This window comes from Rhinolophus hipposideros (assembly GCF_964194185.1).
Source record: "Rhinolophus hipposideros genome assembly, chromosome: 6".
Taxonomy (NCBI): Eukaryota; Metazoa; Chordata; class Mammalia; order Chiroptera; family Rhinolophidae; genus Rhinolophus; species Rhinolophus hipposideros.
This window is the reverse complement of record NC_138052.1, coordinates 46367702-46385100: the sequence shown is the minus strand read 5'-3', so window position 1 is coordinate 46385100 and position 17399 is coordinate 46367702. Positions and strand designations below refer to the sequence as shown.

The following is a 17399-nucleotide window of genomic DNA, read 5'->3' as shown; positions in this document are numbered from 1 at the left end:
GGCTTCTCACATTTCCTTGTTTTGTAATCCTGGGGAAGTTACTTAATTTCTTTCTACCTCACTCTCCTAAATGTGTAACATAGGAATAATAATAATAATACGGCTATTACCTAGCTTGTAAGGTTATTGAGAAAATTTTAGGCTAGTACATGTAAAACACCTAAAATAATGCCTGGAAAATAGTAAGTATTCAGGAAATATTAGCTATTATTATAGTTGTTACTAATGAAAAACCGTATTACCCTGTTCTATCCTTCCCCCAAGCCAGACTTGCTCTTCAGAAGTTATTGCTTTCCATTTTTTCAGCACTTCTATTATTTGTCCCCATGTTTGTAATACTTTGCTTGTACGACTATTTCTTGTCATTTTAGACTATTTACTTTCTTGTCACAAATGAGGATTTAACTCTTAGATTTCCGCTCTTCCAACTTCACTCTCTGCCCAGGCTCTTTAAAAAGCTAGATTGTAATTTTTGATTAAATTTACAGTAGCTGTTTATATTATTGAAATGATATAAATATTAGTATTGTTCACTACTAAGCCAAGTAACATTCTATGATGGTTTTTCTTGAACATTTTTTGATTTTTTTTCTGGAGTTATCAATTGTCCCACCTTCTTTTGCTTAGTTTCCTATATAATATCATATATTTTTCCCCCAAATGCTCCAACAGATATATCAAATGTCTATCTGTCTGTCTGTCTATCTATCTATCTATCTATCTATCTATCTATCTATCTATCTATCATCTATCTATAAAATGCAAATGATTAAATTTTTTCCACTTCTGGAGACTTCTATTCTCTGTTCCATTGAGACTCATTTCTCTCTGAATCTGGTGCATAGCTCTTGTCTTTAGACTTCCCTTTTTCCCGTTCCTGTGCAGGATCTCCTGTTTTGGACAGGACATTTATTTCTCTTTCCAGATTTTTCCCCCTCATTTTGCTGAAACACAGGACATAGTAGCTTCTTAAGAAAAATGAGCTGGTATAGTTTTTGAGTTTTTGTATGCCTGGAAGTGTTTTTATCTTGCCTTCTACCTTGACTATTTGGCTGGGTATAGAATTATAAGGTGAAAATAAGTTTACCTTGTAAATTTGAAGACATTGCTTCACTGTCTTCTAGTATCCAGTGTTGAGAATCCTATATCATCTCAAGTACCATTTCAATGTATTTGACCTTTTGGGCTTGTTATCATTATTGTTTTGTTTTCATTCCTTTCCAGAAGCTTTTAGAATCTTTTTGTTATCCCTTTTATTTGAAGATTTATGTCCTATTCTGGAAGAGTTTTTTGCCTCTGTATTTTTCTAATCCCTCTGTAATTCTTAATAGTAAAATGTTAAATTAACCATTTATTTATTTTTTTATTTACTCTCCTAGTTCTAATTTCTATCATTTTGTTTTCCTTTCTGTTAGATTTTATTTTTCTTTTTGGCATTTTAGTTTTCAGCCCTTTTATTGAATTTTTCAACTTTATTTATAATGTTTTCAATTTTGAAGCGCTTGGATTATTCCTTTTTTCTCATAAAACTGTTCTTGTTCCAGAAATTCAATCTTTTTTCTCTGAAGATATTAATTACACTGAAAAGTGAATCTTCCTCTTTTAGGTTCCTTTTTCCTTTTGATTTGTTTTCAACTTGCTTTTCCATGATGGAGGCTTTCTTTCAATTTCTGTACCCTTGTTTGATATTAAGAGCAAGGTTAACGGATGGGCCTCACCAGCTGGCGAACTTCAGGTGATGAGGCAGCATTTTGGTCGGGGAACTCACAAATGTCAGTACTAGTAAATCTTTTTCTGGAGACAGGCAGTTTTTCCTTAGTAGATGTCTCTGTTCCCCTCAGGGTGGAGAGTAAGAGGAGGTGGGGGAGCTGACTGGCAATAGTCTGGAGCAGTACAGAGGACAGGGAGCCGCGACCTGTCAATTCAGTATCCCCCTGACTCTCCTCTGTGCATTGTGTGCTGAACCCATAGCCTCTCTGCTTCAGTTCCTCCGGAAAAGAAAATCTCTGTTCTGTTAGAGGGGGTAGATGGAAGGGAGTGGAATAGATGCTTAGGGTCTGGGACCTGGGGTTTTAATTGCTCCTGATACTAACTTTTAACTAAGCCTCTTAGTTGTTTGCCTCTGCCTTTCACAGAGCCTGGTGTCTCTGAGAGGACATATGCTGAGGTTTCTGCATGTGTGTGTGTGTCGGTTTCCCCTCTGCTGGCACTTAGTTTACAACTTTCTCCCTCCACTTCGTGAGTTACTCCTCCTCCAATCCCTTTCTTTTCCATACTGTGGAAATCTCTCATCTGCTCTTCTTTTACTGTCATTTTGATAGAGTTTGGAAGGAAGAGGAGGTAAATACGTGTGGTTAATTTGCTCTTTTGAAGCAGAATCCATCTTTTCTGGGGACTAGAATCAGGTCCGCTGAGCTTACAGAACTCCAGTCAATCTCAGCTCTCACCACAAGGCAGTATTGGGTTTCCTGCAGGTACCTCCACAGGTCAGCTTCCTTCTGCTCTGTCAAACTGCAATTCTCATCATGCTTTTTGTCAGTTTCAAGTCCACATGCTGAGCAAGTTAAATTATTCTTCTGGTCAGTGGATAAACTCTCTATGCTTAAGTGAAGAAAGTATTACACTGCTCTGTTTTTCCTGGGAGAAGTTAAGTGTCAATGAGTTGTCGGAAATCAAATTAAAGTCAGGATTGGCTGAATGAAGCCCTCAGGGAATTTGCTTCATCAATTATCCCTTCTCTTCTCCAGCTTCTCTTTTTCTGCTGATTTTCTCCCATCAATGTGCTCAAGTCTCTCATGCCTAAAACAAAAATCAACCCACACACCACTCCATGAGCCTCTCCAGTTACAGCCCTCTCTCTGCTTCATTTCGTGGACAAGCTTCAGAAAAGATTGGTCTGCACATTCCTGTCCCCAATTCCACATTTCTCACTTATTCCTCACCTCATCGCAATCTGCCCACTATGTCACTTGAAACCCTTCTCATTTTGGTCACTGCCAGTCTCCTTGTTAGAAGCTTTCGGTTCTTAAATTTGGCACTTAGGTCATCTTCTTAAAATGTTTTATTCCATGACAGTCCAGTCCAACACCACTCTGGATTTCCTTCTATTGCTTGGTCATTCTTCCTAGTGTTTCTTAGAGGTCTCTTCTTTGCCTGTCCTATAAATAACTGTGATCTCTAGTGTTCAACACCAGTCTCTTCTTATTCTGCATCTTCTTCAGGCTAATTTTGCACCTTCCGTGTCTTTGATTGCCATTTGTGTAGCAATTATAAATCAGTATGGGGACACTTAGGACAGGGCACTCACTGAGGGTTTTTCCTCCTAACCTGGGGAACGAGGCAAAGGTCAGGGCAGGCTTCTTGGAGGTGGTGATCAGAATCTCCATCCAAATCTCTTAGACTTACAGTGCCAACTGCCTTTTGAGTATCTCACCTTGACATCCCACAGCCACCTCAAAAGCAATATGCCTAATTGGACACTTCTTTCCCATTTCTCACAGACCTCCTGCCTCCAGGGAAGAGCATGACCACTCCCCCTGCCCCCTCTATCCCCCACCCATATTCCTCCCAGAAATCTGGTGGTTATCTAAACTTCTCCCCCCGCCCTTTTTTCTTTTTTTTTTTTACACCTATCATTATGTCATTAACTTCCAACCATGCTCCAAACATGTGGAATTCTCAATCTCTCTCTCTCTCTCTCTCTCTCTCTCTCTCTCTCTCTCTCTCTCTCTCTCTCTTTCTCTCTCGTTCTCCCAAGTCTTTGCTTTTCTACAGCCCCTAATTCACCACTTTCTTTGGGAAACCTCTCCATCCCTCCACCTAGCCATATGCTCCATTCAGAGTCTGTGCTCTTATGCCATGCTGTGCAGACCTCCAGCACAGCACCTATTACTCTTATTTTTTGCCTCTCGGAGTAATTACCTCCTCTTCTCTCCCCCATTTATTATAAATACCTTGAAGGCAGTGTCTACATTTCTCTTTTCCTCATCTGTAAAATAGGGTTACTAATAATACCTTCTTGACTGAGCTGATGAATCCATGTAATGTACGTGGGCCAGTTCCTGGCTCAAAGAAGGTGGTAAATATAAGCTATTATTATTAATAAATACTATTAGCAGTATTATGTTTCCTAAATATCTAGTATGGAGGAATTTTTTTATTTTTTATTTTTACAATTTTCTGAACAAACATGGAAAAAGCACAAAGGTTGCTTTTCTTACTTCAAAAGAAAGAAGTGTGATTGTTCACTCTGATTCAGATTTCCTTTGGTGAGAAAAGGAAAAATAGGGGAAAAGGCATACATTTTCACAAAGAGGAAAGTGGCCTTTTTCTCTTGTACTCAGTTTTTATTTCCTTTCTGGTATCAAACTTGGTCTTTTCCAAACTTGGCAACTTTGTGGCTATAAAAGACTGTCTGAGAGGGTTGGGCAGTCATACCTCCGAGATCTCCCCCAGGCGTACCTGGCAGTGTCAGCTTATCAGAGCTGTCTGTGGGAGGTGTTTGTGAGTATGTGAACTCAGGTATCTCTTCTTCAGATGTTCTGCAGTGAGACATTTTTTTCTGGAAGCTTGAACAAGGGAGTAAATCTAGGCCTACCACTCCTGGTTGCATTTATCAGAATCATATCTATTCTTTGAGATCTAAACTTTTGCGAATGAATAGATTCTAGGTTTATTTCACGTTGTTGCTCAGTAGTTTACAATTTTTAAAAAAAGAATTTTACATGTTACTGAAATATGCTCTGATATATTGCACAAAATTTAAATGCACAGTAGTATGAAAATGTATCTTACAAAATATGCTTAGTTTAAACCATGTCCATATTTTAACTTATAGGAAGAGAAATTCTCACAGCTAACAGGGTGGAAAGTGTTGAAAGTTTGACTTTTGACTGGATTTCAAAGAATCTCTATTGGACAGACATTTCTTATAGGAGTATCAGTGTCATGAGGCTAGCTGATAAATCGAGACGTGAAATAGTCAAGAATTTAAATAATCCACGAGCAATTGTAGTTCATCCTATTGCTGGGTAAGTGTGTTCATGTTTTCCTGAGAGCTCGAAACTGTATGTCTTTTAAAGTTATCGAAAAATGATGTAATAGGGATTTGGCAAGTTCAACAAATATAAGATTGAACTATATAAATTGAAATCACCTTAAATTTTATCCCTGTAGCATAAGCTTAAGTAATCACTTTATCTCCTTCAAAAAACTTTCTCTTTAGTTTCAGCTTTCCCAGTCTTCACCGATGTGTGTTTTTTTTTTTCCACAATTGCAGAGGACCAAATAATGTGATACAGATTCATTAGGGAAGAAATGAATATGCAACAGAATTATCAGGAAAGGCTCAAATTCTTTCCCTGCTTTAATGTATTGATAGAGAGCTTAGTAAAACTTGCTTAATCATTCGGTAGTTTTCAGAATAAAATCTTTCAGAGCACAGATAAAGTTTCATGTTTAGCCATTCCATAATTGGTGGTATCAGACAAGAAAAGACAGAACACTTTACAGTATTTCTTTTAGGTTCTTACCTTTCTTATTTAAATACGTTTAATAGCTAATATGTTTGTTTAGAACGAGTCTAAACTAGGTAGTTATATTTGAATGGAATAATTAAAACAAAAAAAAGATGACTGATAATTCACTAAAGCCTGATTCACTGCAGGCACATAGTAAGCACTTTACATATACAGAGGGTGCCAAAAAATGTGTACACATTTTAAGAAAGGAAAACTGTATTAAAATTGTAATACTCAATATATACCAATAACAAAAGATGAATACAAGTCACGTTTGACTTCTGCAATTACAAGAGGTGCTCAAAGTGGTTACTATCAGCTTCTAGACACTTCTGATTACCACGAATTACTGCTTGAGCAATGTTGACAAAAGTGTCCACTTGTATACATTTTTTTTGGCACCCCCGGTATAATCTTGTCTAATCCAAAAGCTAGTTTGTGAGCAAGGTATGTATAATACCTGTTTTTGAAATAATGAATCTGAGGCTCAGAGAGATTCAAGGACCCAAAGCTTTTAAGCAACAGTTAGTAATCAAATTCCAGGCCTGTTTGACTAGAAAGCCTGTAGGTCTAACAACTCTGTATGTTATCTCTAGAATGTTTATTTTATATTTTAATTTTCTCCTTATGAAATAAATGTAAGAAACATTTTAGAACTGATAATAATTGGCAAGAAATTTTATTGCCCTGTAGAGAGTTGATTTTCTAATGAATTTATTTAAATCTTTGGTATTTGGGTTTGAAAAGCTGTTAAATTCCTTTCCTAATGGCTCCTGCATTAAAAATAATATGAAGTCACACTTTAGAAAGTTACATTTTGGAAAAGACTTATTTTTGTTCCTGAGGCTCATATGAAAGAGAAAAATTTTTTTCGCCCCCAGACTTACCTTTTTTGCCACTCCTCAGAATAAAAAGAGATGCCTTGGGTAAGATGTTGTTGATTTGGATGCATTCTTCATCAGGGATGAAATGCTTTCCTGCAAATTTATCAATTCCATGTGGAAGATGACCAAAGAGAGATTTAGTGGATCTTGGATGTTTAATCCAGAGAAAAAGAGAGAGTTTAAAATATGTTTTCTTTATCATAGTTTATTATTTCATTTGAACAACATTGGAATATTTAAAATGTAACCTGAATTGTGTCTTTTTAAAGAATCTACTTGGTGACAATAGTTTTGGGTCCTAGGTATAGCATAGTGGTTTTCTGCTCTGGATGTCCATTTTAATGCCATTTGTATTTGTGACTGGTTATATGTTGAAAACTAAACTTTTAATTAAGAATTAGAGAAGTTGTACACTCAATCTGTTTAATAAACAGATTCTGCTCTCGTCCCTCCTCGTCATTTAAGCCCGATAACATACACAAAAAATGAAATTACTTGCAGCAAGTATCTGGAGAACCTGTGTTTGTGCTATATCTCACTAAGCCATATAATTTGCCCAGTGTTAACATCTTTGATTTATTACCTCTTTTTCTAGGTATATATTCTTCACCGATTGGTTTCGTCCTGCTAAAATTATGAGAGCATGGGGTGATGGATCTAATCTTTTACCTATAGTAAATACTACTCTTGGATGGCCAAATGGGTTGGCCATTGATTGGGGGTAAGTAGAAACCATCCCAAAATACTGAGTTCTCACTTACTGAGGAACACGAATGAGGCAATATGTGGAAATATGGAGTGAGGACACTGGTATTACATGCCCTTAGGTATTTTTACATCATTGATTGGTAATGAGAGAAAGATATAGAATGATATAAGAACATAAAAACACAAACACAGTTAGTCTGCTTTTGCTGGGATGAAAACTAGTGTATTCATGAATATTCAAAATGATAGAGGAAGCAGAATGATAAGGCCTTATGGGAGATCAATATGGAAGAGACAAGACCCAAGCCTTATTAGAAGTAGGAGAGGGATTTGATGAAGTGGAGGCCATGCTTAATTGTTATAGGAGGCATCTCGATGCTCGGAAATCTTTGGTGTCAATTAACAACTGTATATTTGTTTATATTCACTTTGGGAGAATATTTGAATTATAAGATATGCTCTCAAAAACTTGATGATCTATTTAAGAATATAGGTAAAAGTAACAGGGTAAATAAGGTTATAGCCATGAAATGCCAAAACAGTTTATAGGAGAAAAAAGGAAGAAATGTACTTAACCTTTTAAACGTAGGTTTACTACCAATGTTTTTCTTATTGATTTAACAAGGAGAAAAGTAAAATTCCTAACTCAAAGATTTAATTGAAAATCACTTCATGAAAGTGGCTGCATGTTTCTGGGGTGTGTGTGCAGGGATGGACATGAAACTATTAAAGTTTTAATGAGTATAATTTAAGTTTTAAAAACTTTAATAAATGTGTCAACTGAATATACTGTTTTTGAATGCCCTCATTGTAAAGGGTGCTTTGCTAGTTTCTGGATAACAAATAACGAATTATTTTATTATTTTAGTGCTTTACGACTGTACTGGGTAGATGCCTTATTTGATAAAATTGAGCACAGCACCTTTGATGGTTTAGATAGAAGAGTCCTGGGCCATATACAGCAGATGACACATCCATTTGGACTTACCATCTTTCAAGGTAAATTTTGAAGCAATAAACATTTGTGTTGTTTTTGTACATTGCAAGTTGTAACAGTAGACTCATCCTCATTTGGCAATTTCATAGTCCTGCTAAATCTCATTTTAGAGTACAAAAATTAAAGTGGTGCTATTACGTATAGACAAAATATTTGATTTGTTGATTGAATATTTCACTTTTAGAGTGTATTTTTTGTTTTAGACACTTTTAGATAATATTGACAACTTATATTGGTATAGCTCAATGTAGATTTCATGTATTATATAATTTAACATACCAAGTTCTCTGTTATATATCACACGAAGAAATAGTAAATTACTGGCTTCATCATTTTCAAGAATAAACAGCAAGAGCTGTTTGTAGTAACTATTGTAGCATTTCATTGTTCTCTGATATTTGCAAGATTCTCTTTAGCATCATTGTGGAAAAACTATTAACACATACTTATCAACTGTATACTCACTGAATAACTGAAGCTTTTTAATCAGTGTTGGGTAACTGACAACATCTTTGTTAAACAGCAATGTTAGGATATGGCTTATGAAGACAGTTGTTTTTTTCATCAACCTTTCCAAATAATTTAATGTTACTAGTAAAGATTGCTGGGGGCATGGAATTCTGGGAAACTACAGCAGCAATATTGATACCAATGTATCTGTTTTCCTTCTCTCATCTTTCCTCTTGAGTGTAGACACGCTGTTGTGAGTTTAGTTGCTGGGAATAGGAATGTAGCTTGGCACCATCAAATAGGTGGTTTGTTTAGTCTTGAAAACAGGGTTTCTGTGAACGATTGTATGGCTTCAAGTGCCTGACCAAGAGGGTGAGGAGAGACTAAAATCTATTTTTAAATATCAGGCACTTAAAATCTACCCGGCTTTTGCTTGATAAACTGTAATTCGTCTAGTTAAAGGGGGTACCATTTTGTGATCCACCAACAGCCCTACCCAACTGCTAGTTGTGTCCCTGTTTGAAACGTCCTACTCTGAGTAGTTAGTACAGTGCCTTAAGAAAAACAAACCTAGACACTGACTATAAAAACTTTTTCACACCCATGTAGTGTGGAATGAATAGTTAGTAAATATATTGCATATTCCATCCTGCTGTCTATCTGTAGAGGAGTGCATGATATTTAAAAATATTTTAAAAATGCTTTGATGAGATTTTTTGATGAGTCAGTTATACTCAGCCCCCTGCCCCCATGCATTCACTCCCTTTTTACTAACAGTATCAGACATGTGCTATTTGCTGTCACATAGGAACTTTATAAGAATGTTAAATTTTCTCTGCTCTTTGTTGGAATGTTTTGGGATTGAATAAAAAGGCAGTTCAGTACCTTTTGGTTTTACCAATATGAAAAAATTTGAGTGCATACCCAGGGGAACAATACAACATTCCCAAAATAATAATAATAATAATAATAATAATAACAACAACAACAATAATAATAATTTCTTCCAACACTGTCTTTCATTATGAATTTTTTAATGGAAGTCTCTTTTATTGTGCAACACCATGGAAATTATGCCTTTTTTTAAAAAACAAAGCCTAGATTTGCTTGACTTTCACATCACACAAGACTAAAATGTTTATTGAACTCCTTTCTGTTTAAGAATAAGATACCTTCATGAGTGATGGGACTGAGATTGCCAGTCAGTCTAGGTATATAGTGAATCCAATGACTGACTAGTCATTGATTAGACCATGCCTAAGGAAAACTGGTCTAATGGTAATATTTGTGACATCTTCGTCATTTTCTGGTTAGTTGGAATTTTCAGTTAGTTAAGCTATTGTTAAAAAGAATTTAACTCCTTTTTATTTTTTAGAAACTGTTAAAATATATACATTTATTTCCCTGCTTTAGTTGCTAGTGTAAAGTGAACATGATTAAATTTTTGATGTTTAGAATCTTACATTATCTTACTATAATGAGCTTCATGAAACATTAATGTGGTTATAGGTATAGGCACACTTCTGTGGGTAATTGTTTTGACCTCTAAACATATACTTAATTTTCCATTTTGGACTAAATCTGTACTTTTCCTTCTCAATAGCTTCTTATTAAAACTGAGTGAAAAAAATTTTTAAAAATTTTCCCATTAAGATATGGGATATGGAATGCTTAACCTGGAAGGAAGCTTAGAGACAATTTAGTCTATTGCCTTAATTTTCCCAGACAAATGAACCCTCACACAGTTAAGTGTTTGCCCTAGAGCACCATCAGGTTAGTACTTTATCTGGTGTATAAACTCAGTCTTTTGAGGCCCCGTTTAATGCTCTGTAGAAGAATCCTGAGGCTTTTTAATTTTACCCATAGAAGTCTGAGCCTAAATGCTATTAAATGCCATCACAATGCTCCATACATGCTTACCTTAACATAAACCCGAGTATTATTACATATATAGGCTGTTTAACAGTCATTTCTTGAGAGTAATAAGTCATGGAAAATGATTACAGAAACATTTTACAGATATTAATGGGAGAAGCTTCTCACATTTGCGACAAGCATTACAAAACTATTGCATTTTTTCAAGTTACTTGTAGGTGAGCTGTGATAAACATACTAATCACCCACGTTTCTTCTTAGACTACGTATTTTTTACTGATTGGAGACTGGGTGCTATTGTTCGAGTCAGGAAAACAGATGGTGGAGACATGACAGTTATCCGAAGTGGCATCAGTAATATAATGCATGTGAAATCATATGATGACAGTATTCAAATTGGTGAGTGAGATTGCTGGGCTCTTTTATATGGGTGGATTTATTTAATATGGTGGCTCCTTTTTTCTTTCAGTAATTGTTACTTCATGTAGTTCCTGATAGTTTTATATTCCTGTTACCTAAATAGTTTAATAGTGTAAAAAACTTTAAAATCTCTGCTCTACTCTATTAACTCTACCGGTATTGCTAGAAAAAACACACATGTTAGCACTTCTCTGTATTTATATTGAATGTTTTATTTGTCATGTTGATTTCCCAGAGGAAGGTACTTTTTAGTATTGGGTATGAAAAACGTTCTTTCTCATTTGTTTTCCTGCAATAACTGCACATGTGATCAACCAAATGGAAATACGCTTAACTCACTATTTCAGGGCATTGTTTCTTCAGGTTCTAACTATTGTAATCGACCCACCCATCCAAATGGCGACTGTAGCCACTTCTGCTTCCCAGTGCCAAATTTCCAGCGGGTGTGTGGTTGCCCTTATGGAATGAGCCTGACTTCCAATCACTTAACGTGTCTGGAAGACCCGTCCCATGAACCACCTTTGGCGCAGTGTGGCTCCTTTTCCTTCCCCTGTAACAACGGCAGATGTGTACCCAGTTACTACCGCTGTGATGGAATTGATGACTGTCATGATAACAGCGATGAGCATCTGTGTGGCACATTTAGTAAGTAACTTATACACTGGAGATACTTCCTGGGATGAACAGAGAGAGGTGGGGGAAAAAAAAGAAAAAAAAAAGAAGCTTGGGTTATCTCTGTGGGAAAAACAGTATCCTTTAAAATTTCAGTTTTTCAACATGTACTCCAAATGCTTTTAGGAAGTTAGACAATAAATATCATAGATAATATTACAAATGATTTCTAGCATTGATTTGGATGATCTTCAATAAAATTTCTTTTTGCCATTGGCTGTTTGGACCAATGAAGTCATTACTCAAAAAGTCAAATCAAAATAAGCTGGATATAATCTTTAGTATCTGAGAGAATAAGTATCACAGAATAAGTACTTGCAATAATAGCTTTTGAAAATCTTCCCCCCCACCCACTTCTTCCGCCATTCCCTTCCTCCCCGCCACCCCCTACTCTGGTTCAAGCCATTGTTTCTCAGTCTGGTTGTGTAGGACACAGCTCCCTGGCCCATGCTCGTATTATGAGCCTTGCGCTCCTCAGCGTTAGGAGCACGGCGTTCCAACCACTTGAGCCATTGGGCCAGCCACAGCTTTAGAAAATCTAATGGCTTATGTTCCTCTCCCCCTGCTGTTTGGTGTAAAATGAATTAGGGGTGAAATGGTGGTCTTAACCTTTATAATCTTTTGTTGATGGTAATCCAGTCTATAAATTTTGGAGCATAATAAATGCTATTGCAGAAGACAAAAGTATTCCATAAAAAAAAAAAAGATGGAGAAAAGTTGAAATCTCAGAAATCTCTATCAAGGTGAGATTAATAGTAATAATAATCTGTCTTTTTTAGAGAAAAAGAAGAATGACAGATTTGAAAATATAAGTGCTTGTACATTTTTCTGAAATTTCTGTTTTTTTTTCTGTTATGTATTATCTCCCTCTTTTTAAAAGTGCAGATTATTACCCAAATATTTTACTAATTTGCATTTTTCAAATGACATTTTCATTTTCATTTTGAAAATAATCATTTTCAAAATGATTATTGAGGTTTCTATAGACTGAGTTTGCAATTGTTATTGGAGGAAGTATAAGCTTAAAAGTAAAGGATGGGCCTTAGAGTCACACCAACTAGAGCTTGAATCCTGGACAGATTCCTCAACCTCTCAAAGTCTCAGATTCCTCATCCGTAAATGCAGATAATTACATGTACCTCACAGTATTCTTGTGAGGATTAAGAAAGAAGAAAACATATAAATCACATAGAAAAGTTCCTGGTATATGATCATTGCTTAAAAAATGCCAGACAGTGATGATGATGATGATGGTTTGAATGACTTGCACATTTTTTCGTATTTTATATAATGCTTCTATTGAAAAAGGAGAATTGGGTCTTTACAAGGTGAGAACTCATTTACAGGTCTTCACAATCCCTTCATTTCCGTTGTAGACAATTCCTGTGCACCATCAGCGTTCACCTGTAGCCACGGAGGAGAGTGCATCCCCGCCCACTGGCGCTGTGACAAGCACAGTGATTGTGTGGATGGCAGTGATGAGCAGAACTGCCCCGCCCACACGCCCACTTCCTGCCCTGCGTCTTTCTTTACTTGTGATAATAACCTGTGTATCTCAAGGAACTGGGTCTGCGACACAGATAATGACTGTGGGGATGGATCTGATGAAAAGGACTGCAGTAAGTTTTGCACTGATTTCTCTTGGTCGGTCAGCTGAGTAAATAAATTTGAACAATCAGTAGGCCATGCACACATTCCTCTCAGGCTCACACAATTTTCACTGTCTCTTAGCCACTTTTACCGGTCAATCCTCATGTCAAACTGGCCGTAAGAGCAAACACATGGAAAGTAGAGAGTCCTAAATATTGAGTTCTATGAAAGCGAAATTAGGACTGCCTCTGAAATCTAACACCCAAAGAGAAATTGAAAAAAAAAAAAATCCCTCAACTAACTGTTCAGATATTTAAAATAATTTTTTATTCTAAATCGTATAAACGTATCCAGACTGTTGGCTATTGGTTTTTCTTTTGATATAGGAAAAAAATGCAATAGAATAAAGAGGCACAGCACATTTAACTTTCCATTAATCTTACCCACCTGCTTTTCACCTTGCCAGTTCTAATTTCCCTTAGGTTGTTTTCATGTCTGCAAAGTTCCCTGGACTAAGTTCTAGTCTTGGTTTTATGACTAGGCCAGTCACTTTCCTTCTGGCATAGATGAGCTTTAAGATCCTTTCCAGCATTCACATTCTATGCATATACTTAATACAACTGCATGTTGTGGATGGGGCAGCCAGCATATCTAATTCTAGGGCTGTGTCTCTTCAGCAAAGGAGCACCCTGGTTTTAGAATTGTTCTGCTCCAAGTTTGGATTAAATTCAGTTATCCTGATCTGTCTATACACTGTTGCTACTAGGTCTATGGGTCGTGCCGACCATGCTGCTGAGTCAGGCTCCATTGCTTAGCTGTGGTGGAGAGTCATGGGCTTAACAGCATTCATGGGGTGTAGTCCAGCCCAACCCCATCATGCTCACTTTCTAAGTGTGGCCTCTTTTTAAAGGTGTAATCACAGTTTCTGACTTGGCCCATCATCTTTTTATTCCTGGTTCTAAAAACTGTCCTAACTTTGAGTGCTGTTTCTGGGCTGACTTTGGCAATGTGGCTGATTTGAAGGAATTTGGAACACATAAACAATTGAGATAATGATCTCCTTAGCATTTTTGAGTGTGGTATTGGCACATGTTGAACAAGCAATAAACTGTTACTTGGTTTTGTTTTTGGATGACATTAGACTTTACAGCGACATGCCTACCTAGTCAATTTCACTGCACTGACCATCGGTGTATTGACATATTTTATGTCTGTGATGGGGATAAAGACTGTGTTGATGGATCCGATGAGAATGGTTGTGGTAAGTGGAGAGCTTGATTTTTGTTCATGATGTTTAGAAAAATCTCAATGTTGAGTCATTTTTCTCCTTGAGCTCATTTCTAATGCTTTTCTCTTTCATTCTTAGTAATTAATTGCACTTCTTCTCAATTCAAATGTGCCAGTGAGGATAAGTGTATTAGCAACACATATCATTGTGATGGTGTTTTTGACTGCAATGACCACTCTGATGAGAAAGACTGTCGTAAGTACCATATACCCAGCATGTTTCAGGTGAAGGAATAATTTTATTTTACCAGCATTGATAGTACCATAAATTTTCTCTAACTCAAACATACTGGAGGGAAAATGGCCAGAAGTACAAAGTATTATCGAAGAAATGCTGTATTGAATATTTAATAAAGTTGATGGGGCATTACCAAGTAATGTTTTATAATTCGTGAACCAAGTGGTTGTATAAATGGGCACTTTCAAATAGTTTCTTAAGTAGGTTAAATATTTCTTAGAGATATTTTTGTTCTCACTAGGGCATCCCAAATTAGTGTGTTTCAAATTTTTGAGACTTAGCATATATTTTATGGTATTTTAATGGTTTCTTTTAAATCTCAATAGGGAGGTCAAATCATGGTATGGATATGGTATGGAGCAGTATTAGATATTGACTCTAATAAATTCATTCTTTCAGCTGTTATTTGTTGAATATCTGCTAAGATATAAATGGTCTTTGTCCTTAGAGTCTGGTAAGAGAAATTATAGAAAGTAAGAGACAAAGCTAGGTGGACAGTACAAGGGCCTTAGAAATGATACAGATAAAATCCTATGAAGACTCAGAGAAAAGAAATTCCTCCTAGTCAGAGGATTCCAGGAGGACTTAGTGGAATAGAAATCTGTTAGCCCTACAATCTCCACAGACCAGAATCCTATAATGGCCAGGAGTTATTATTGTCTGCTTCTTGTGTTAAATGGATTTTAGACTTGTAAAAAATTGTCGGTGAGGGGGTCAGTTGTTTGAATAATGATATTTTGTACCATAAAAAGTAGGTTTCTATCAATTCTTCTCCCCAATCAGAAAAGAAGTGCTTAAATCTGTGGATAAATGAAAAGTTGAATAAAATGTTTGCATACTTTAAAGATGTGTACCACACTCAGAAGTTCTTAATCACTGATTTTCCCGTTTCACACTGAAAACATAGACTTCTGTGATGATATGAGGGTAAACTTCCAGTTGCCAGTGACTTGCTGTTGCCCTATTAGGTCCCTGGGAAGGAGTTTGGTGTAACCCCTGTGAAACAGGGATACAAGTTTAATGTATCTCCCAAGGATAGATCGATGAGAAGTAGAAAGTTTGCAAAGAATTAAGGACTTCTGTCACCTTTTGTTTACTCAATGTGTGATGGTATCTTTGGATACAGAGCCCATTTGAGGAGCAACTATAATAACATCCAAATGTATGATATTAAACACATGAGATTCAAAGTGACCATAGCTATTTAAGCTCTATTGAAATGCTCTGATGATTCTTTAATAAAGAGATAGATACATTGTGTTATTTAATCTATAATTGAATGAACATTAGAAATGCAGAAAACAGAATGTTCTTTTTTTAAAAAAAAATATTTTATAGTCACGTGTTTTAAAAAATATTTTATAATTGTTTCCTGCCCCCACCCCCACCCCACTCCGGTTCAAGCTATTGTTTCTCAGTCTAGTTGTGTAGGACACAGCTCCCTGGCCCATGCTGGTACTTTGAGCCTTGTGCTCCCCCCACCCGGCTGCCTCGTACGGCAGCACACAGCAGCTCACCCTAACCTCTGGCTGCTCACAGCAGCCCAGCTCCAGGGAGAGCTGTTGTTCACAATCTTAGTTGTAGAGGGCACAGCTCACTGACCCATGTGGGAATTGAACCAGCAACCTCCGCCGTTAGGAGCTCGGCGCTCCAACCACCTGAACCACCAGGCCGGCCCCAGGACGTTCTTTTGCCTCAGGGATTTATCTTCTATTTGAGTTGTGCCTCCTGTTCTTAGTTTATTGTCAGATCCATTAATCAGAAAAAAATTTTCTATCTACAACAATGTTGGAGAAGACCCTATATGTATCATTTTAGATTTTAATATTAATTTTGTCATAGTATAAACCTATCATTGATCTAAAATCATTTCCTCGGAGTCTAGGAATTGCATAAAAGAGATTCTACATTACACTCACAAGCCCATTTTCCCCCATGCTTTTCTCTTAGAAACCAGGCCTCCTGGTATGTGCCACCCAGATGAATTTCAGTGCCAAGCAGATGGTCTCTGCATCCCAGGGACCTGGGAATGTGATGGGCACCCAGACTGCATCCAGGGTTCGGATGAGCACCATGGCTGTGTGCTCAAGACCTGCCCTTCTTCTCATTTCCTTTGTGACAACGGAAACTGCATCCACAGAGAGTGGCTCTGTGATGGGGACAATGACTGCAGGGATATGAGTGATGAGAAGGACTGCCCCACCCAGGCCTTTTTCTGTCCCAGTTGGCAATGGCATTGCCCCGGCCATAACATCTGTGTGAATCTGAGTGCAGTATGTGATGGCGTCCCTGACTGCCCCAATGGGACAGATGAGTCCCCACTTTGCAGTAAGTTTCCTGACCACAGTTTACTGGACTTAAATTCATTTTGACCAGTGGCCTGCAGTGCACCATCATTGTCATTGTCACCATGTAGCTTTTCAGGAGGGGATTTCAGTTCCTCTCTGAGTTCAAATCTGTGTAGGGATAACCATCATGATTCAAATAAATCACTGGATAATATCTCTCATTAAATCATCTGCACTTGGTTCTGTGTTTTTCCTTCTTTTTATATCATTTTGTTTGAATAAAATAAGACTAAATGAGGCCATTAGATTGTCAAATTAAATTTGGTTCTGTTGATAATGTGCTCATAAGTTTTTCTAACTTGAATGTTTTCTAATTTCAATCAGAACTTGCCACAAAACAAATGAGGTCTGGGGATTTGTGTTTGCTGTGATTAAAAGTCTGTGATTGGCATGTAATCCTAATTACTGTCC

At 36.9% G+C, this 17399-nt stretch overlaps 1 protein-coding gene across 1 annotated transcript in view; it reads left to right on the top strand.

The window, feature by feature from the left end:
• LRP2 (LDL receptor related protein 2) overlaps window positions 1–17399 on the top strand; it is a 199847-nt gene that overhangs the window by 82948 nt on the left and 99500 nt on the right. The window contains exons 17-25 of the mRNA XM_081052410.1: window positions 4838–5030; window positions 6999–7124; window positions 7980–8110; window positions 10695–10832; window positions 11217–11498; window positions 12902–13144; window positions 14257–14376; window positions 14482–14598; window positions 16591–16968. Of these exons, the coding sequence (XP_080908536.1) occupies window positions 4838–5030; window positions 6999–7124; window positions 7980–8110; window positions 10695–10832; window positions 11217–11498; window positions 12902–13144; window positions 14257–14376; window positions 14482–14598; window positions 16591–16968 (1728 nt within the window). The remainder of the gene's footprint in view (window positions 1–4837; window positions 5031–6998; window positions 7125–7979; window positions 8111–10694; window positions 10833–11216; window positions 11499–12901; window positions 13145–14256; window positions 14377–14481; window positions 14599–16590; window positions 16969–17399) is intronic.